General features: G+C 34.2%; 1 protein-coding gene across 2 annotated transcripts in view; it reads left to right on the top strand.

Annotated features, from left to right (window-relative positions):
• The window catches only part of LOC115223760 (protein kinase C-binding protein NELL1), a 480,108-nt gene that overhangs the window by 349,824 nt on the left and 107,765 nt on the right, over positions 1 to 22,519 (top strand). For both annotated transcript variants that reach the window (XM_036511173.1, XM_029794415.2), the window contains exons 6-11: positions 2,576 to 2,658; positions 3,723 to 3,851; positions 6,417 to 6,507; positions 7,415 to 7,497; positions 10,871 to 10,970; positions 14,820 to 14,939. In XM_036511173.1, coding sequence (XP_036367066.1) covers positions 2,576 to 2,658; positions 3,723 to 3,851; positions 6,417 to 6,507; positions 7,415 to 7,497; positions 10,871 to 10,970; positions 14,820 to 14,939 — 606 coding nt within the window. The remainder of the gene's footprint in view (positions 1 to 2,575; positions 2,659 to 3,722; positions 3,852 to 6,416; positions 6,508 to 7,414; positions 7,498 to 10,870; positions 10,971 to 14,819; positions 14,940 to 22,519) is intronic.

The following is a 22,519-nucleotide window of genomic DNA, read 5'->3' as shown; positions in this document are numbered from 1 at the left end:
TTTCTAACAATTCGCGTAAGAGTTCGACAGTCCCTATCTAAAAGTTTTGGTTTTCTTCCAGAGTTTTGTTTCGACAAAGAGATCTTTCCCTCTTTCTCAAAGGCTGTCATTGCTTTGGAGACACCAAACATTTCAGCTGTTTTCATTAGGCTAGTGCCTTCCATACGAGCACTAACAATTTCACCTCTTTGAAAGTCTGATAGATCTGTCATTTTAATGAATTTTAATTATCTTTTTCTGATAATGTCTGAAAGGAAACAACAATTTTAGCAAAATATATTAAGCAACACTAATAATAAATTCAAAACCATAAAAATAAACAAGCTTTTGACAGTTTTATAGATATTTCGAAATTATGTTATGATGATAGGTGTTTCCATTATTTTGTCCAACCCCACTGTATATAGGCGCAGGAGTGGCTCTGTGGTAAGTAGCTTGTTTACCAAACCACATGGTTCCGGGTTCAGTCCCACTGCGTGGCACCTTGAGCAAGTGTCTTTCACTATAGCCTCGGGCCGACCAAAGCCTTGTGAGTGGATTTGGTAAACGGAAACTGAAAGAAGCCCGTCGTATATATGTATATATATATATGTGTGCGTGTGTGTTTGTATGTCTGGTGTGCTGGTGTGTTTATGTCCCCGTTACTTAGCGGTTCGGCAAAAGAGACTGATAGAATAAGTACTGGGCTTACAAAAGAATAAGACCTGGGGTCGAGTTGTTCGATTAAAGGTGGTGCTCCGGCATGGCTGCAGTCAAATGACTGAAACAAGTAAAAGAGTATATATATATATATACACACATACACACACACATATGTGTATATATGATTAATCAGACTTCTCTCCAGCCTTCCCACATATCTAATTTAATGTGTGTGTGTGTGTATGCATTACACGCAGACACACACATTAATCAGCCATTTTTATCAACATTGCCACACATGTCTAGTTTAGTCTAATCTATCAACTCTCACCCTGCCTTTCATTTTTATTAGCACATACATCAGGCAAGTCATCTATTTGAATATGTATTGCTGTGGTGATATTGGTGCCGGTGCAGGTGCTAGTTCTCTTCATTCATTCATTCTTTCATTCTTATTCTTATTCTCCTCCTCCTCTTCCTTTTTCTTCTTCTTCTTCTTCTTGATGCTGCCATTGATGTTGTTAAGGCAGTTGGGGGCTGGCTGAATCCTTAGGACACTGGACAAAATGCTTAGCAGCATTTCATCTATCTTTATATTCTGAGTTCAAATTCTGCCAAGGTTGAATTTGCCCCTTATTTCTTCAGGGTTGATAAAATAAGTACCAGTTGACTACTGGGGGTGATGTTATCAACTTATCCCATCCCCTAAAATTTCAGGCCTTGTGCCTATAGTAGAAAGGATTATTATTGTTATTATCATCATCATCATCATCATCATCATTATTATTATTATTATGATTATTATTATTATTATGATTATTATTATTATTATGATTATTATTATTATTATTATTATTATCTTAAAGTCTGTGAGATGGCAGAAACAGCACACCGGGAGAAATGCTTAGCAGTATTTCATCTGTTTTTATGTTCTGGGTTCAAATTCTGCCAAGGTCAACTTTGCCTTTCATCCTTTCGGGGTCAATAAATTAAGTACCAGTTACACACTGGGGTTGATGTAATCGACTAGTCCCCTCCCCGAAAATTTCAGACCTTGTGTCTATAGTAAAAAGAATTATTATTATTGATATTATTAAGCTGATGAGCTGGCAGAATTGTTAGCACGCTGGACGAAATGCTTAGCGGTATTCCACCCGTCGCTCCGTTCTGAGTTCAAATTCCGCTGAGGTCGACTTTGCCTTTCATCCTTTCGGGGTCAAAAAAATAAGTACCATTTAAAAACTGGAGGTTGATGTAATTGACTCATCCCCACCTCTCACAAGCTACCCTTGTGGCAAAAATTTGAAATAATAATTATTATTATCATTATTATAATGATGAGCTCATAAAATCATTAGTATATTGCTTTGAAGCATTTCTTCAAGTTCTTTACATTCTAAGTTCAAACATCACTAATGTTAACTTTGCCTTTCATCTTTCTGAGATTGAGAAAATAAGTACAAGTTGAGCATTAGGATCAATGTAATTGGCTTGCTCCCTCACCTCAAAATTGCTGGCCTTGTGCCAAAATTAGAAAGAACTATTCATTATTATCATCATGCTTTCCATTGGCTGAACAGGTGCATTAACTGGTGCTGACCGACCAGAGATATGCACCAAGCTTTATTTTCTGTTTTAGCATGGTTTTGTACAGCTTGGTACCCTTCCTAATGCCAACCACTTTAATAGGCAGTGGATTGCCAGTAAGTGCACTAGAAAAAATGCCATGTGTATTTCTTCTGACAGTTTACGTTCTCAGATCAAACTGCACTAGAATGAGCCTTGTCTTTCATCTCTGTAGGATCAATAAAATATAGAACCTGTAAAATACTGTGACCAACTTAATTGTCCTCCTTTCAAAATTATTGGCCTTATTCCTAATTTAGAGACAGTTATAATATTATTTTCATGGTGATTATTGTATCTTTTCCAGGTTGCCCGACATGTGCACAGCATCAACATCTGCAGAAAATGTATGAAAAAATGCAGAGCGATATCCAAGATTTGAATAAAAAAGTAAGTTTAACATATTAAGACATTTTTGGATTTTTTTTTATCACCAGGCCAGCCGAGATTGAGAATAAGGTCAAAGACATCCCAGCCATGACCATCCTATCTTTATCCTAGAAAATGCAGAGAGTTTGATATTATCATCATCATTTAATGTTTATTGTCTATGCTGGCATGGGTTGGACAGTTTGACCGGGACTGGTAAGCTGAGAGACTGCATCAGACTTATCCTCTTCTATCATTATCATTCGCCTCATCAATGTCTTGTCCAGCCCGCAAAGCTACCCATCTCTGTACTGCCTCTATGGCAAATGAAATGAATAAAAGTCATTGTAATTAACCCATTAGCATTTAAACCAGCCATACCCAGCCAAAATATTCTTCCTGTTTTATGTTCAAACTAACCAGATTTGGCCTCTCACACCTACCTTACAATGTCATTCTAAAAACAAATAAACATATCGTTGAAAACTATGAGATAATGTATAATTAATTCAAAACAATGTGAATGGATAAGCATTGTATTTGAAAGGGTAATCTGAATGCTAAAAGGTTATGGGTGGTCATATTTCAAATATTAGCTAGATGTAGTGAAACTAATTTCATAAAACTCTATACCAGCCTTAGGAGCCTATCTCTGAATTGATTAAGGGTGTGGTTAAGTGAAATGATGCAACATTCTACAAAACAACATAAGACATTGCTGAACTAAATAAATTGAAAAGGAATTAATTTATCTAAAGGAAAGGAAGTAAATATATTATCAAGTTTGTTAAAAAAAATAATAACATTTTTCAATATATTGAATGTAAACATAGGTTTTGTTTGTATGATTTTGGTTTATCATTTTGATTTTGCCGGGTTTTTCTTTTCTGTTTATACTCTTCATCTTTGTTCACATTTGTATTCAGTATATTCAATAAGATGAAGTTATATAATAATGGAAATGTAGGAAAGAAATGCCAGTCATGTCAGTACTTTTATTTCTTTTTTTTCTTCTTTTTTTTCTATTCTGTAAACTTTATTACATGTATATGTTATTGATTAATGAAATTGTTTCCATATTTCAGCTTCTGCAGGCAGAAGAAAGATTGTTGAAAGTGGAACAGTCCCCTTGTCATTATTGCATTTATAATGATACAATGAAAAAAGAGGGGGAGAGGTGGAGCCCTAACAAGTGTACAGTTTGTATATGCAAGGTTGGTTGAAAATAACATTTAAATTCTTCAGTGATAATCACGGTTTTCTTGACTTGTTGCCAATTGTTGCATTATGCTTGGGATTAGAATTTCCTCTTTATTTAAACCAGCTTCATTACAAATCAGGCATTTGAGGATTTAGAAATTTCTAGCCTTCGGATATCCTTTATTGATTATTAAGTGACGTCCCTTTAGCATTGTGTCTTATGGGACATCAGGGAAGCCTTGTCTTTGTTTGAGAATTTGAAGGGGGATACATAATGGATTTTTTTGCCAGGAGGTTGGAGTTTTATGTTTGTTTTTTTTTTTTATCTTTGGGTTGGTTTGTGCTCAGCAAATTAATGAAGTACTTCTTAATTAAAGTGACCTTGCTACCTATAGTAATGAACTGCACTTCCCAGCAGTAGCTGTTTTCTGTTAGATAAACAGCCATTGAAAGTTTAATGTTTAGTGTTAAGGATATAGTGCAGCATGGGTTACAGACATCTTATTGACTCAGCTAGCTTTGGCACTTATCCATGAATAACATACCTTTGTTTTTGTTCATCTGGGAGGGAATGGATACAACAATATGTTGTGTAGATTTTTGCCAAGATAGACAGTTGCATGAAGTTAGTGCAGCTGATATTATATTTAAAGTTAGTTATTCATAGCAGGGAGACTCCATGGAAATTTAATTTTATAACAAGAAAAAAAAGAGATGATGGAATATTGTCTTAAGGAAAAACTGAGAAGAAAAACATGATTCAAGTTTGAGTGAGAAGAAAGAGTTGATGCAATAAATAGCTGTGAACAGAGATGGAATGGAATCTGCCAAAGTAAAAAGCTTAAAGGAATTACAGAAATTGTACAATACTAAGAATACAGAGTACAAACATGTGTATTTGGTATGAGGTTACAAATAAAGCAGAATGTGTTAAAGTGGATGTAATCCAAGGATTTTTCATAGAAATCAGAGTTTATATATATATATATATTTTTTTAGATTAACCATCTCTTAATAAATTGTAATCTTTGGAGTATTTTAGATTGATTTTACTCATTAATAGAATTCATTGAAGATAATTTCTAAGGAATAAATTTGTCTTATCAGTGCTGTGAATTGGAAGAACTGTAAAAATGTTAAACTGGATGCCTTGTATATTTGTTGCAGCTCTTTGCATTCTGAGTTCAAGTCCTGCCATGGCCTTTTTGTGTGAAGTACATTTAATCCATTAACCAGTTTAATACCACCATTCTGTTACAAGCATTCAGGACACATTTCTGATTTGAAAATACCTTCCTACTTCCCATCAGCCTTGAGAGTCTCTGCTACAGATCATGAATGCAACCTTCCTTCCGCCTCCTCATCATCACCATTTAATGTCTATTTTCTATGCTGGTATGGGTTGAACTGTTTGACAGGAACTGGCCTGCCAGAGAGCTACACTAGGCTCCAGTCGTCTGTGTTTGGCATGGTTTCTGCAGCTGGATGCCCTTCCTAGTGCCAATTGTACTGGATGCTTTTCCCATGGCACCAGCACAAGGGCTTTGTACATGGCACTGGTACAGGTGCTTTTTATATAGCATCAGCATGTAATGATTGAAAAAAAACTATCTTTACATAGCCATTTCAAGAGTTTATGCCCCTCACTGTATCACGATCATGGTTTATGATGAATCAAGGTCAAATGAAGAGGTATACATAATGAAGTGCTTTAAGAGCTTGCATCTTTATAAATTTATACGTAATATGTTTTATGAGTATTTATTTATTAAATATTACAAAATACATTTTTGAAATAACGATTGAAGTTCATCAAAGTTTCAAATTGTATTCAGGGTAATTCAAAATGAATGGTCCACCATTACCGGGTGCACCTATTTTGACATACTGTCCATTTGGCTGTTTGTTACTCCAGTTGAAAGAAGAGATACCTGACATCATTATGCAGCAAGATGAGTCCCACCACATTGGTGTAGGCAATTAGCTCAACTGGCATCTTCCAGAAGGCTAGATTGCTAGGGTGAATGATTTGCCATTGATAGTCTCTCCTCCTTCTTTCATGTTACTTTTTATTTTTGCAATACATTTATTACACCACTCACATGTACAAGATGGTGGGGTGCTGAAAAGTTTATGGCTTTGGGTAACAGAAAACACAGGAGAATCCATTAATTATGATTTTATTCAAAATATTCCCCTTTCAGATTCACACACTTATTGCAGCAGTCCTTCAGTTTTTCTAAGCCATGTAAAAGAATTAAGAAGGATGGGCCTCCAGACAGACCTTTCACAATACCCTTAGAGCCAAGAACTTTTCAGTACCCACCTCATATGTTTTCTTTTTGTACCATTCATTTTGAATTAACCAGTATATTTGAGAAGATTAATAAAGTTCACTGATTTGTTATCATTAGCAAATCAATTTTATTAATGTTTCCTCATCACAGCATAGCAAACAAGTTGGCTAGTTTTAGACTATATGAATTTATTTCTAAAGTTTTCAAAAATCCATTTTATATAACAGAGAAGCATCAGTGGAATCTAATATTTTATTTGCCTTTCTTTCTATTTTTCATCAGAATACGTCAGTTATATGTAAACACAGGGATTGCTCAGTAGTGGATTGCCGGAATCCAGTTTATCGAGATTGCTGTAAACCAGCATCTGATAGTAAGTTTCAGATCCATATTAACATGTGTTTAACTAATTGTCTATTAATGTATTGATTTCCAATAACTTTTATATTTCTAACACTTCACTGTTATCTTCTCAATTAAATCTCCTAAACCTGTCTCTTATGTCTTTTTGAAACTAGATCAATGTTTTCTTCTTTTTTTTTTTCTTTTTCTAATTTGGTATAGATCAATTTATACTTCACTTTAGATGTGTTTTAGTATAACCATAACTGTAATATTTATATGTTGCCATCTAAATAGTGAGCAATAACATTACTTAGCTGTTTCACACAGAGTTCCTATAATGTTGAAACTTTACTACTTCAAGTAATATCATCATCATCATCACCACCACCACTGCCATCATCATCATCATCAGGATCCAATGGGCCCAAAGACTGCATCATGCTTTCTATGGCTAAATGCCTTTCCTAACACCAACCACTTTACAGCATGTAATATGTGCTTTTTTCCATGGTACCAGCACTAGTGAAGGTATCATGCTGATTACAAGACTACAAGCCCTAAGAGAGACAATTTTATGGTACAAGATGAAGGGCAAAAGATAGGGAAAAGTATAAGAGAAGGGGCCAGAGCAAACTTAACCAGCAGAAAACATACTCAAATGTTTAAGGTCAAGTAATTGACCAGAAAATCGGTGGTACTGAGCAGAATATTTGCTGTAGCCATCTTTTATACCAAGACAAAACATGTACATAATGACACTTCCAATCAGTTAAGATCAAAAGCCATGAGAGCCACTGCTATCCCAAATGTTTGTAATTTAGTACTAGAAACAGAAATTATTAGAATTATAACCGGCTTTATTGTTAAGGTGTGTGTGTATATGCTGTATAGTTCACAAGACATTCTATATGTATGTTATCTTTTCTCTTGGACAGATTGCTGTATCATGGATAACAATGAATATTATAACCCTGGGGAAAAATTCCAAAAAAGTAACTGTTTCTATTGTGCCTGTGATGTAAGTTTTGCTCTATTTTAATTATTCTTTTCTTTATTGGTGATAATCATCTTCATCATTGTCAATATTTTAGTGTCCCTTTGTCAATGACAATCATATTTTGGGTTGTTTTGGTTTTTTTTATTTGCCATTGGACTGCAACCATATTGAGGTACTACCTTGGACAGTATTATATATCATTATGTCACACACATTTCATACCATTCATTAAAAGAAATAAACATTCAGAAAACTAGGAATAATCTTTGCCATATTATCTCTCAGTCTTTTAGATTTTATTGTACAAGCCCATAAATGTAGATATGCAAGCAAACTTTACATACTGCTATATAACTTATAGCCATTCCTACCAGAATTAAAGTATCTCGATGATTAGCTCCCACCCATGGATAACCTATTAAATGTTCTTCCCCTACATTATGATCATTATTTTCCTATTACAACAGGAGGTCTAACATTATCTAATTCAACATTAGATGTTTTACTTCATGGTAACTGCACTCCAGAAATAAGGCGGCAGATAGTACCAGGCAGAGAAGCAATGGTCAGCATGAGCAGGGTCTGGAAGAGTAGAGACATCAGCCTCGCTACCAAATGCAGATTGGTGAATGCAGCCATCTTCCAAATAGCAACATATGGATGCGAGACCTGGGCACTAAAGAAAACTGACCAGAAGAGAATTAATACATTTGAGCTTTGGTGTTGGAGAAGACTTTTACGGATTCAATGGACAGCGAGGCTCACTAATGAAGAAGTTCTTAAACAGATCAAGCTAAAACTGTCGCTAGAAGCTAGGATCACCAAGCATAGATTGGCATATTTCAGTCATATTATGTGGAGAAAATCCCTGGAGAAGGACATCATGCTTGGAATGGTCAGTGGCAAGAGAGGAAGTGGCTGACCAAGAACCCGCTGGCTTGACACCATCAAGAGTGACACGGGAATGGCCATAGCCAATCTGAAAGAAGCGACCCAGGATAGAACTGGCTGGAGAACACTGATATATATATATGAGTTAAAATTTTAAATGAGGGAGAAAAATTGGATATTAATTTGATAACATCAATTTAACACCAGTAGTCTAGCATTTATATATATATATATATATATATATATACATACACGTGTGTGTGTATGTATATATATATATATATACATACACGTGTGTGTGTATGTGTATTTATATATGCATGTGTATATTGGTGTTTCCTTGTTTTGATATCACGTGATAGTTGTAAATGAGTGTCACTGCCATACAAGAGGTGTCATTCAGTTTCAATATCTTTCAAAAACATGTCTAGCCATGGGGAAATATTATCTTGATTGGAAACAGGTGAAGGTTAGTAAAAGGAAAAGCATTCAGTTGTAGAAAATCTGCCTCAATAAATTCTGTCTGTCCTATGCATGGAAGAGTGGATGTTAAAAAAATGACAATGATGATAACTCCATGTTTCATTTAATTCTGAAAATAACCAAGAATTTGGTAAGATTTACTCTTTTACTTGTTTCAGTCATTTGACTGCGGCCATGCTGGAGCACCACCTTTAGTCGAGCAAATCAACACCAGGACTTATTCTTTGTAAGCCTAGTACTTATTCTATCAGTCTCTTTTGCCGAACCGCTAAGTTACGGGGACGTAAACACATCAGCATCGGTTGTCAAGCGATGTTGTGGGGACAAACACACACACACACACATATATATATATATATATATATATATATATACGATGGGCTTCTTTCAGTTTCCGTCTACCAAATCAACCCACAAGGCTTTGGTTGGCCCAAGACTATAATAGAAGACACTTGTCCAAAGTACCACGCAGTGGGACTGAACCCAGAGCCATGTGGTTGGTAAGCAAGCTACTTACCATACAGCCACTCCTGTGCCTATTAGTAAAATAACTTTCGTTATAAATTTGGAATTTAACTTGGGATAAAAAAAGTGGAAGATTTTAGTTTAACTTTCAACAATTGAAAACGGCAGAATTTATATAAAAGACCTCAAAGCAGTTTCAGATACGTCAGTGTGAAAAAGGTTAAGTTCTGTAGCAGATTTCTCTCCTCCACCTCTTTTGACTTTTATAGTATTTTTTAAGACTATAAATGTAGAAAAATAATGAATAAATACTTAGCCATATACAGTAGCAGATTAATTGTTCAAGGTCAAAACTATTGTAGACAAAACATTGTTCTATGGAATATTACTCTGACAAAGAAACCTCCTCACCACCTCTCACTCGTTTTCCCCCTCTTTCTCTCTCTCTCTCTCTCTCTCTCTCACTGTTTCTTCTTTGTCTCTTTTTTTTATTCCTTGTATGTGTGTTATACTTTGAATAAATCCTCTGTGGTCCCTCCATTGATTTAAAAATAGTTTCCCCACTGATTTATCAATAAAATTATCAGATGTAGGCATGGCTGTATGGTGAGAGGTTTGCTTCCCAACCACATACATTTGGTTTCAGACTTACTATGTGGCACCGTGGCCAAGTGTCTTCTTCTATAGCCCCAGGTTGATCAAAGTCTTGTGTGTGAATTTGCTTGACAGAAACTGAAAGACACCCATCATATATATGTGTGTGTGTCTTTATTTTGGGGATCTGTCCACTCACTTCTTGACAAGTGGTGCTGGTTTGTTTATACCCACATAGCCTAGCAGTTCGACAAAAGAGACTGATAGATTAAGTGCCATGCTTAAATAAATATTGGAGTTTATTTGTTCTGTTTGACAAAAAACTTTTCAAGGCAGTGTCCAGTGTCCCTGCATGGCCAGAGTCCAATGACTGAAGCAAAGAAATGGTAAAAGAAAGCAATATTTATAAATTTATCTGCACTTAAACATGGATGTTGTTAGAACAAACAATATAGTATCCACTGCAGTAGATACTATATTGGCTTTTGGTGCAAAAAACACTCCTATTTATATCACTAGTGGGGAGATGAAACTTTGCCATCTCCAGTGCCGAGATGACCAGATCACATGATTTCGACCTTCCTTGGTCTCGTCAATGATGAACACTTGACCACTAGAGGTAGCAGTAACTCATCTCCCTATCAGCAATATATAGAAAAACAGTGTCAGAACAAGCACTGCTGTCACAATTAGCCAGTGAGCTTGTTAAAAAAATATATATTAGCAACAGAAACAGTATTAATACCAGAAGGTAAAATTTATCCCCACTTAAACATGGATGTTCTGTTAGAACAAACTATACAGAGGTAGATACTATGACAGACACTCTCATATTGGCTCTTGGTGCAAAATGCACTCTTGTTTATATTGCTATAAATTTGTAAAACATGAATATTGTTATTGTTTCTTTTTTTATATAATCTATTTTGTCTTGTTTGCTTTTGATATTTCACTATTTCAGAATGCAAGCATAGTTTGTAACCAGACTTCATGCCCTGAACTAAATTGCTCAAAGGACAGTAGAATATATATTGATGGAGAATGCTGCCCAATATGCAATGGTAGGTATTTTGACAAATTATAATCTCACACAAAGTACAAATACCAGTGTACAAATATTGAATACATATACAGTGTCAAACCTTTTATCCAGTTTCCAGAAATCCAAGAATACTGTACAATATATTGTACCCTGAATTGAGTAAATGGACCCTGTTTTTTGAAGTTGGTTAATTTGCATACGGTGTGTTAAAAATAGTATTGTTCTTTAATTTCTTAAGTGGATTGACAAAGATTTAACCCTACATCAGAAGTGTATTAATTCGTACTTGTATCTTTTAAATAATATCATGTACTTTATTTTTCTTTGTTAAATTTTCACCCTATAAACATTGTACTCTATACGTGATGCAGAATGATTTATCTTAAAAATTTTAAGTGGATTAATAGATCTCAAACAGACCCTGCTTTAGAAATGTAATGAAATGAATCTGTTACATACGGCTTAGCTCTTAAATAAACCTTTCAGTTTATTTTATATTTTAAGTTTATATTTAGGCAGTCTTCAGAAAACTGGAAAATCCAGAAATCTTGGTCACTTCAGGCCCCAATTTTGCTGGATAACTGGTCAGGTGCTGTATATGTATATGTGTCATGCTGCATCTCCCTGAGGACCACATTAAGGGTATATGTGTCTGTGGAGTGCTCAGCCACTTGCATGTTAATTTTGGATCAAACCCTCATTGTCATAACTGACAGAGTGCCAGTTTTATTTATATCATCATATATATATATATATCCATCTATCTTCTTAGTTTGTTATTCTTGGGAGATTCATGGTAGTAGAGTCCTCAGGCAACTTCACCAAAGGGTTCTATCACAAGCAATCATCATTAGACATTTCAGTTGGTTCCCCAAGTGTAGCCAACTGGGACTATGGATATTATCCAGCAATCTCATTCTAGGTCTACCCCTAGGTCTCTTGCTGGTTGGCTCAGCTTGAAGACTCTGTTTTGCAATTCTTTCCTACAACATTCTAATCACATGTGCATAGTACCTGAGCTGTGCCCTTTCAATACAAAGAAGTACCAGCTCAACCTGGACAGACTCCATGATCTCTGAGCTATATACCCTATAAAGTAACCTTACTCCAAAGATCTTTTGGTGAAACCTCATTTTGACTGCTTGTATTTGCAATCACATTCTTTCTGTCTTTACCCAACATTCATGATAAGGATAGGCACATAAACTGAAATAAAGCTTGCAAGTGTGGCTTTTTTGCCAACCTCTCCTCTTGTGATATGTATATTATATATTTTATGTGTTGGTTATTGCTGGTCAGAGAATTACCATTGGTTTCACGTCTATTATTGCTCTTAGCAGTATAGATGACTCATCAAACCTACTAGTTAGAGGCACATAACCTTTTTACTAAAAGAAGGATACAGTCTTGGTCAGCAAGGTTGTGAAATAAATGCCTGAAATGAAATTCTTTGAAGCAAAAACTCCTTCTGGGCAAGATGGAGTTACCTTCCTTTGAATGGTTGTCTTCAAAAGGTTTGTCCAGTTGTCTTAAAAAGGAGTTAGTTTTTGTATGATTTCTATTCACTTGACAGCAAGTAGAGAAGCCCAGTAAGTGCCCTCATGAGAGAAAATTTATGTTGGAGACATGGGCTTCCCTGCTTTCTGACCAACCATAACCAATTACTACATAAAATATCACTGCTCCAGAACATTTTATATGCTTTTTTCAGACTTATGAACAACTGACTGATTATATGCATGTATATGTGTGTGTGTATATACATATATATACATATATATATATACACACACACACACACATATATATATATATATATAAACAGTGCATACATGTTCCAATAATGAACATACATTTTTATAATATATATCTATTCAGCAATTGAAATTCGAAACAATTGAAGAAAAATATAGTGTTTGATGTTACATATTTTTACTGTATATATATGCATGTGTGTTATATTTGTATTTGTTTGCATATTCTTAATCTGATGGAATACAGATCTCTTGGAATTAAATAACTGAATTAACTTTACCACATATGAGATACATATGAGGCCTAGCTAACACTTTCATCAAGAAATCTGAGGAATTGTAATTTTTCAATAACTAATTTTGCTAAATTTATAAGACACTGGAAGAAAAAGGCAATAAACATTTTTACCAGAAGCCAGAAATGTGATAAAAGATAATGAATAGATATGCTCATCCCAGATCAATATTCCCAAGAGATTTCTGTCGTAAATATTTCTTTGACATTATCAGGAGAATGTCAGATAAAGTTGCTCTCAATGAGAATTTATATGGGAAATAAGGGATGAAAGATCTACCTTAACCAAAGGATGATCTACTGTTTCGGCTGTCTTCCTAGTCTTTGAATGTATTTCATGTTAATCTGTGTAAGTTGCCAGAAAAGGTAGAAAGCTCAGCAAAAAGAACTTTATATGTTATTTCAAATCCTGTTTTTCCCTTTCCTCTGACTTATAAAATAATGACATTCAAAGGAATACTTTCTGCTTGAAGATCATGTACTTAGGTGGAAGGGGCTACCATATTTAATTACTTAGCCATTAAAAATTTTAATGAATTAAAATTATACCTATAATGATAAGAAAGTCATTAATATTAACAATAATTCTTCTTTAAAGGCAAAGGAGACAACTTCAAAATTCAAATTGATTTAAAATTGTTTTGTGGTTTCCTGTAAGGAGTAAGTCTGATCTTTGGCCAGTGCAGGTATAATGCTATGTCTCAATCTTATTAGACCTCCTCAGTGAAACATACTCTTACATATATTTACCAAACTTTAGGACAACTATGGGAAGATAATCAGCATTTTAGACAAAAACTTATTCACTCATTAGGAAGTTAAAATACATGGGAAATTTTTCTCAAGAATGCCTTCTGTATAAAAATGATATGTCAAAATGGAGCTAACATACTTTATATAATAAACTAAAGGTGTATGTGTACACACATGCTTACATATGTGTGTATGTGTGTGTGTGTAATTCATTGCTGAGAATCATATATTCTCTAGATAGAAATACACTTAGTGGTGCTCAAGAGGTTTAAACTTGAGCTATATATATATATATATATATATATATATATATATTGCTAATGTATTGGTATTCGCTTCTGTTTATTACAATTACCCAGAGGTATAATGTTATCCTGTGCATAGTTAGAAATCTGATATCTACAATTGTCTGATTGATTGAATTTTAGTAAGTAGGATTGTTATTTCACAAACTGGTTATTCTGCAGTTAGGTGCTGTATAATGAAATAATTAAGAAGTAAGGACAAAGTTTCAATATTGTTGTATGGCAACTGAGGCAAATGATGTCATTTTCTTTAGCCTTTGGTCAACCTATACCTTGTGCGTGAAACTGGATAAATGGATATTATGTGGAAACCTCCTGGATAGATTTTACCAGTAATTTAATGGTGCAGCCTTGTAACTTTGAGTCCTGCTGATGCCACATGAGAATTACAATAAGAATGTGTGTATATGTGGAATACTCAGCCAGCTCCATGCTAATTCAATGGGTCTAGTATTTTAGTTGGTTGAACAATTGAACATTCATGGTTGGAAATTCTGACCAAGATCCATCTTCATTTATATCACTATGGTTTTATTCTGTTTGTTGCTTTTTATCTTATCACTCCAGCTGTCAGAAATATTAGCTTCAAAGAAGTTTTGGATATTAGATTCATTCTTACCAAGAGTGGGTAAAAATGGCAAATAGCAGTTTGTACAGCTCAAATATGTCCCAAACATATTCGGACTGATTTAAATGTTTTGTTTACTCACAGAAAACCTGAGCCATTTTAGCAATGTTGACTGATATTATTTTTTTTCCAGGAACCAATTTTTGTGCATTAGACCATAATTGTCATGTCAATGCAACTTGTGTGAATCTCACAACAAGATACATCTGCCAGTGTAAGTCTGGATTCCATGGAAATGGTACCCACTGCAAAGGTAAAATAAAATTTTCTTATACCCATCTTTATAAATTATATACACTTAAAAAAATACACTAATAAGATTGTAGCTTATTTAACTTCGTTTGTATTCATGTTTATACATATTAAATATTGTTTTGTAACATGTTCTGTGCACTGTGTTTACCAATCTTACCAATGTGTATGATGACTCCATGTTTTTATGTATGCATGTTTCTGGGGTTTCTTTTCCCGTTTCATATGTTTTTCTCAAATCCTGTACAAAATTTGGAATTTTTGATCTCCCTCTTTATATGTCATTTATCAATAAGATTTATCTTAAAAAAAAAAAAAAGAATCAATGAAAAATCTTGTTTTTATAAACAATCTTATTGTTTTGACTTTCTATTAATACACTACTTTCAGTAGTTCTCTTGCTACATACTAAACGGTCTATAATCATATGATTGCATTTAATTCTAATATTTCAGTAGGCTATCATTAATGTCCTGCTCACATACATACATATACACACTATCGCTGACATTTATTTTCAAACATATCTATTCTGCCCTTATAATTAGTAGAGGTTGTTGTACCTTGTAGTTCTAAATGTGTGCATTCATTTTAGTGTGAGAACATATTACTTTCATACTCTGCATTGTGTATCTTTAATGATAAGTAATTCTATCCAGGACATTGCTGTTCCTGCTGCTAACCAACTTCAGTCAGTTCTGATTGATTAAATTCATGACATGGAAATTGTCAATGAAATGCCTTTGCTCTAACATTGAATACATCTGGTTTTTGCTGTTACTGTTGTTCTTGTTCTGTTCCTGGAACGGCTCTTTACATTCTGCTATCGAATGATTGATTGGTTTTGGCAAGTGCATTAGGATAATCTGATCAGTTTGCATCTTGTTTGATTTTGTAAGTTGTGAAGTGTTGGTATGATCTTTCAGGATATTTTGTGCTAACATGGAAGACCAGATATTATATTAGTTCATATATATATATATATATATATATGTGTGCAAATCAAATAACACCAATACGGTGGGAAGAAAAATTAAGAAACCTGCTTTCTGTGGTCCTATTAAATAGTTTTGAATCTTGACTAATAAGAAATGCATTTAAAAGTAATTTTAATTTTGTCAGCATTTTGATTGTAAGTTTTTCATTCCATACTAATGGGTGTTTTTGCTTTTTGTTTTTTCATCTTCTGCTATCTAAATAAGCAATTCTGAGGTCAATGCTGAAAATATTGCATATGTGAAATGGCTGTTTTTCTCTGCATGTTGGAATTCCAGTTTTCCATTTTTAACTAACATCTTGTATGATTAGGTATGATTTCTCAACTAACATCTTGACAACTGTCCATTTTGTTTTCACCATATTCATCAGAGAAATCTATTTTTAGTTTTCTCTTAAATATCATCTTCATAATTCATATCTGTTGTAATAATATTGACTAATTAATTAGGGTCCTTATCAAGGATATTCAGTTGTTTCACTTCATTCTCAAAAGCTATTAAATTTACTTCTATGTATAGGCATTTTGTTAGGTCCTGAACTAAGATGCATTACTTAAATTCAAAGAATTGACTTCCATAGTGAAGCAGTTTGTGTTAGAAAATAAACTGATATGAAAACATATACTTCAACAATTTAAAACTTAAATATTTAAATATCTGGTTGCATGAAAAACACTCTAAAAACATATGTGTATATATGCATGTATGTATTTTTATAAATATATACATACATATATATATATATATATATATATATTTATATACATATTTATATACATATATATATATATTATATATATATTTATATACATATTTATATACATATATATATATATTTATATACATATTTATATATATTTATTTACATATATTTATATTTATTTATTTATATATATATGTATATATATAAATATATTTATATGTATATATATATATATATATACCGGAGTAAACACATAAATGTGAAACAAGGTGGAAAAAAGAGTACTCAAATACCAGTGGTAGAGTAATATGCTTTATTTAAAGCAGCAGAAAATTCAACAAAACCTGTTACTCTGAGTTTCCCGTTGCCGTTCATCGGACAGTTTTTGCTAGAATATATATAAAAATACACATATATATGTGTGTATTTATATGTATACACACACCCACACACACGCACACACATATGTATATATAAAACAGACTTTCACAGTTTCTTGATGCATTGGTTGGCCTGGAGCTGTAGTAGAAGACACTTGCCTACAGTACCATGCAGAGGAACTGAACCTGAAACCATGTGGCTACCTAGTGAGCTCCTTAACCACATCTTGGTGGTGATGATGAATATAATAATGATATCTAACTTTGATACAAAGCCATATATTTCTAGGTGAAATTGGTATATATTTCTAGGAGAGTAACTGGTTAAATCCACTCCAGTATGTAACTGGAACTTATTTAGATCAACACTCAAAGAAATTCACAATAAAAGTCAACTTGAGCGAGATTTTGAACTCAAAATATAAAGAATACAGTAAAATAATATACTGCATTTTATCTCATACCTACCAGTTCTGCAGTCCACCTTCCTCGATAATACTATTTATAATAGTAATAATATATTTATGGGTATTAACCAAAATTATCTGGAAAGTCCTTGAGGCAAAGTAAAAACAGCGCATAGAAGGCTCATAATAGAGGAAGGGACAAGAATATTTCTCATTTAAGTTCCTTAAAATGTAGTCTGATAGGAAGCATAATTAAATGGATTTTAACAGCAATACCATGTAACAGCTTCATAATAATAATAATAATAATAATAATAATAATAGTAATAATAGTAATAATAATCCTTTCTATGAGAGACACTAGGCCTGAAATTTGGTAGAGGGATTAGTCAATTACATCAACACCAGCATTTGACTGATACTCATTTCATTGAGCCCCAAAAAATAAAAAGCTAAATCTACTTTTGTGGCATTTGAACTCAGACCATGAAGCCAGAAGAAATGCGACTAAGCATGCTAATGACTCTACCAGTTCACCACTTTAATAATAACTAGCAGTATCGCCCGGCGTTGCTCGGGTTTGTAAGGGAAATAACTATATAAGCATTTTTAGAGAGTTACTTCCCTTATAGATGCCAATTCGGGCTTTCTTAGCCATTTCTGTTTTGGTGTCTTCAAGCCATGAAGTCGTTGTTCTAAAAGAACGCTGGTCTCCTTGACAACGCATTACGACATTAATTTCCTTAAACTCCCTTCCCCACAGCTTCACGAGGGAGGGAAGAAGGGGGAGAAGCAAACACAGGTGCAGGTGTTTGAGCGTGGACGCCAACTCCGCCGCCATCGACACACGGAAAATTATGCATTAAAATGGAATAAAAAATGATGTTAAATTATTTTTAAAATCGTAGACTCATTGTAGACGTGTGCTAATAGCCAGACGGGCTTGATATTAATCACGACTATAAGATACCCGAATTTGGCTAAACTGCACCGCAAAATGTGGGAGGAGTTAGGAATCTAAATCGTAGGAGACAGACACTCACACAACTACAGTTTTATATATATAGATATGACTAAAAGTAAGGATGATAATAATAATAATAATAACAACAACAACAACAACAATGATATTAGTAATGCACAGGCCTAAAGCTATCTATAGTGAAGGCAGAATGAGATTATTTTATTAGCAATGTAAGTAAAATGAAGTGAAGTATAAAATAAAAACAGCTTACCACAGACTTCTCTTCTGCTACACACTTGCATTTATGTATGTATGTATGTGTGCATATGTGTTTATATATGAATCTATAAGCATATTATATTCATATATATGTATATAAGTGCACATATATATATATATTATATATATATATATTATAGGTATTTCTCAATATATATTTCAATATATCACTATGACCTAACCTCAGAGTGCATGAGACATAGGAAGAGACTTGCCTACAGAACCATTTCATAATAATGAAATCAGATATTTATGTAAGGACTTACATACATCATACTCTAGGAAATGTGAATATTAAAGTTAAAATTTAATTATTGAAATGAAATATTAATTTTTAGATATTAATATATATGTTTATATATTTATATACATATGTGTGTGTGTATATATATTAATATATGTATATGCATACATTGCATATCATCATGATATACAATATATGCATATGTTGGTGTATATTATATACATGTAAATGTTATGGAAAGTAACTTAATAATTTCAAACAACTCAGCCTAGACAGCAAAACTGAATTCCTGTATAAATAAATATTGAAATACTCAAAATAGTAAAGTCTCATAATACTTTCAGACATTCAAATAATAAGGATAATAATGATAATAATAATAATAATAATAATAATAATGATAATAATAATAATAATAATAATAATAATGATAATAATAAAAAATACGCAAGCTGCTGAGTTGTAATAGGATGCACCACCCAAAGGCAGACGTAGATCGCCTTTACCTTCCCAGAGCCCAAGGAGGTCGAGGCCTGATCCAATTTGAACTAGCTTACAAAACAACCACAATTGGACTGGCCAAATATCTCGAAATATCGAATGACTGGATGCTAAAGCTCGTGGAAAATCACGAGAGACGAAAGAAGCTTCATTCTATTATAAAGGAAAGCAAAAAATTTGCTATTGATCTCGTGCAGGATACCCAAACTGAACAACCCGAGGGAAGTACGGCAACTATTGTTGCAAAGAAGGTGAAAATGATGGCAATGAAAAAAGCGCACGAGCAATTGGCTGATAGGTGGGAGGAGAAACCTCTGCACGGCAAATATGTGACCCACAGCAAACAAGCTGATGTTGACCAGGAGCAAACCCATCAGTGGCTGCGGAGCTCAGGGCTAAAAGCAGAGAGCGAAGGTTTCATCCTGGCTGCTCAAGACCAAAGCCTATCAACCCGGAACTACCAGGCCAATGTGATGAAAAATGGAGCAGACCCAAAATGCCGATTCTGCAACGACATGATTGAAACAGTGGACCACCTAATCTCTGGATGTAAAGTCTTAGCACCAGTGGAGTATAAATTAAGACATGACAGAGTTGGCCAATATCTCCACTGGCTAATAAGTCGGCATTACAATATCAAAACTGCCGACAAGTGGTATAATCACCACCCTGAGGCTGTAACTGAAGGAGAAAATGTAACCATTCTGTGGGACTTTCCAGTACATACAGACCGAACCATCAAGGCCAATAAACCAGATATTGTTGTGAAAGACCAAAACAATAAAGTTTGCTTATTGATCGACATGAGCATCCCCTGTGATCATAATATCTCAGCGAAAGAGTTTGACAAGCTCAGAAAATATAAAGACCTACTCATTGAAATTGAGAAAATGTGGCATCTCAAGGCGGTTACAATACCAGTGATCGTAGGAGCACTAGGAATGATCAAGAAGGGAACCGAAAATTATATGAGAATGATCCCTGGCTTACCATCCCTGCAAGAAGTGCAAAAGATTGTCTTAACTGGTACATCACACGTATTGAGAAGAGCATTGTCGATGTGAGAACTGTTGCTGCTCATGTATTTTAATTTAACTTTAAAAAAAAAAAAAAATTTTTTAAAATGAACGAACTACTGAGTTTGATTTAATGGCCTACCAATATACACTATGAGTTTCTTTGCCCTAGGAGTCGGGAAGACACTCGGCAAGAAATGGAAGAAAATTTGAAAGAAGAAAAAAAAGTAATAATAATAATAATAATAATAATAATAATAACAAGAGCACTCACAGAGCACAAACCTCTGCCAAGGCAATACCAATGTCCTCTCAACGATTAGCCAGAAATGATTTTTAAAATGAGAATATCTGAAATAAACTCAACTGCTCTCCCAAACGAGAATACTAAAAATGAACCCGACCTCTCTCAAAAATTAAGTAAAAAAGAGGAAAAATAATCAAGAATCCTTGTCCAGTATGAGATCAATCCCAAAATTTAATCAGTTCCTGCCAGTCACAAGACCAAACATTCCCGAAAGTTTCATCAGAATCTATCCAGCGGTTCTTGAGATATCTTGTCCACAGACAAACAAACAAACACGACTGAAAACAATACCTCCACCTTCACTAAGGTGAAGGTAATAATAACTTTGTAATTTAGTCTGAAAGCCAGCAATTTTACAATTCAGAGTAAGTGCATCAAACGTTAACACAGACAAAATGCCACTAAGAATTTTGCCCACTGTGTTAATGATTCTAACAGCTAGTCGCCTTTTCAATATTAACCCTTTAGTGTTTAAACCTGCCATATCTGGCCAAAATATTCCAGCAAAATTGCAAGATCCAACCTCCTACACCTATTCTACAATGTTATTCTAAAAATAATCATATTATCAAAATCTCAAAGTTACAAGATAATGCATGATGGATCCAAAACAGTAATAATAAATAAACATTACATTTGACAGGCTAATCTAAATACAAATGGTTAATAATAATAATAATAATAATAATAACATAGCCATGTGTTGAGGAAAATTCTTTGGGGGTTTGAATAATTGACCCCTGGAAACATGGGTGTTTCATTCATCATCCTTAAACAACCCTTATCCCTTATTCAGGGAGCTTTTGAGTGGCATGGGCTACTCAACTACAAGAAAATTGTAACTGGACCCCACCCACAACGTCATGCACTATTTATCTTGATATGATATGACCATATCATGCACATATTGTTGTGATGCATGTACCTGGTGTGTTCTTATGGGTAGTCATGATGGGTATATTGGGTTTCATATATTTGTGCCCCAGTGTCACTTTGATGGTATGTGCTGCTTTCTCACTCAATGATAATATAATAATAATAATAATAATAATAATAATAATAAACCACTATCTGGAGAAACAGGCAAATGCACATGAAAGATGTTAGTAAATTTGTTCTCACACAAAGAAAACTAATCGTGTAGAATTAGATAAAAATTATCAGTACTGCACAGATAAGCTTCTAAAGGAAATTGCAGAACTAAGACAAGACCTATCAACCACTTAGCAGACAAGGTGAAAGGCAAAGACGTTTTAGTATTTTCTACTATGGCACATGACTTTATTGTTGTGAAATTATGAATCAGTTTGCTTCAATACTAAGATGGCTCATATGTGAACGACCCTTCTGTTGTTGCCAGCTAGTTAATGAGCAGTTTTAAATGCCTATTTTCTCAGCCAAGAAAACAGTATCATATTGTATACATCATCATCATCATCATCGTTTAACGTCCGCTTTCCATGCTAGCATGGGTTGGACGATTTTGATGGAGGGCTGGCAAACCAGATGGCTGCACCAGGCTCCAATCTTGATTTGGCAGAGTTTCTACAGCTGGATGCCCTTCGTAATGCCAACCACTCTGAGAGTGTAGTGGGTGCTTTCTACGTGCCACCAGCATGGAGGCCAGTCAGGCGGTACTGGCAACGACCTCACTGGAATCCTTTTACACATGCCACCTGCACAGCTGCCAGTAAGGCGATGTTGGTAACGATCACGCTCAAATGGTGCCCTTTTACGTGCCACTGGCACGGAAGCCAGTTAGCTGCTCTGGCAACGATCACG

This window comes from Octopus sinensis, linkage group LG2 (assembly GCF_006345805.1).
Source record: "Octopus sinensis linkage group LG2, ASM634580v1, whole genome shotgun sequence".
Taxonomy (NCBI): Eukaryota; Metazoa; Mollusca; class Cephalopoda; order Octopoda; family Octopodidae; genus Octopus; species Octopus sinensis.
Note: the sequence above shows the minus strand (reverse complement) of the source record. Positions and strands in the feature narration are given on the sequence as shown.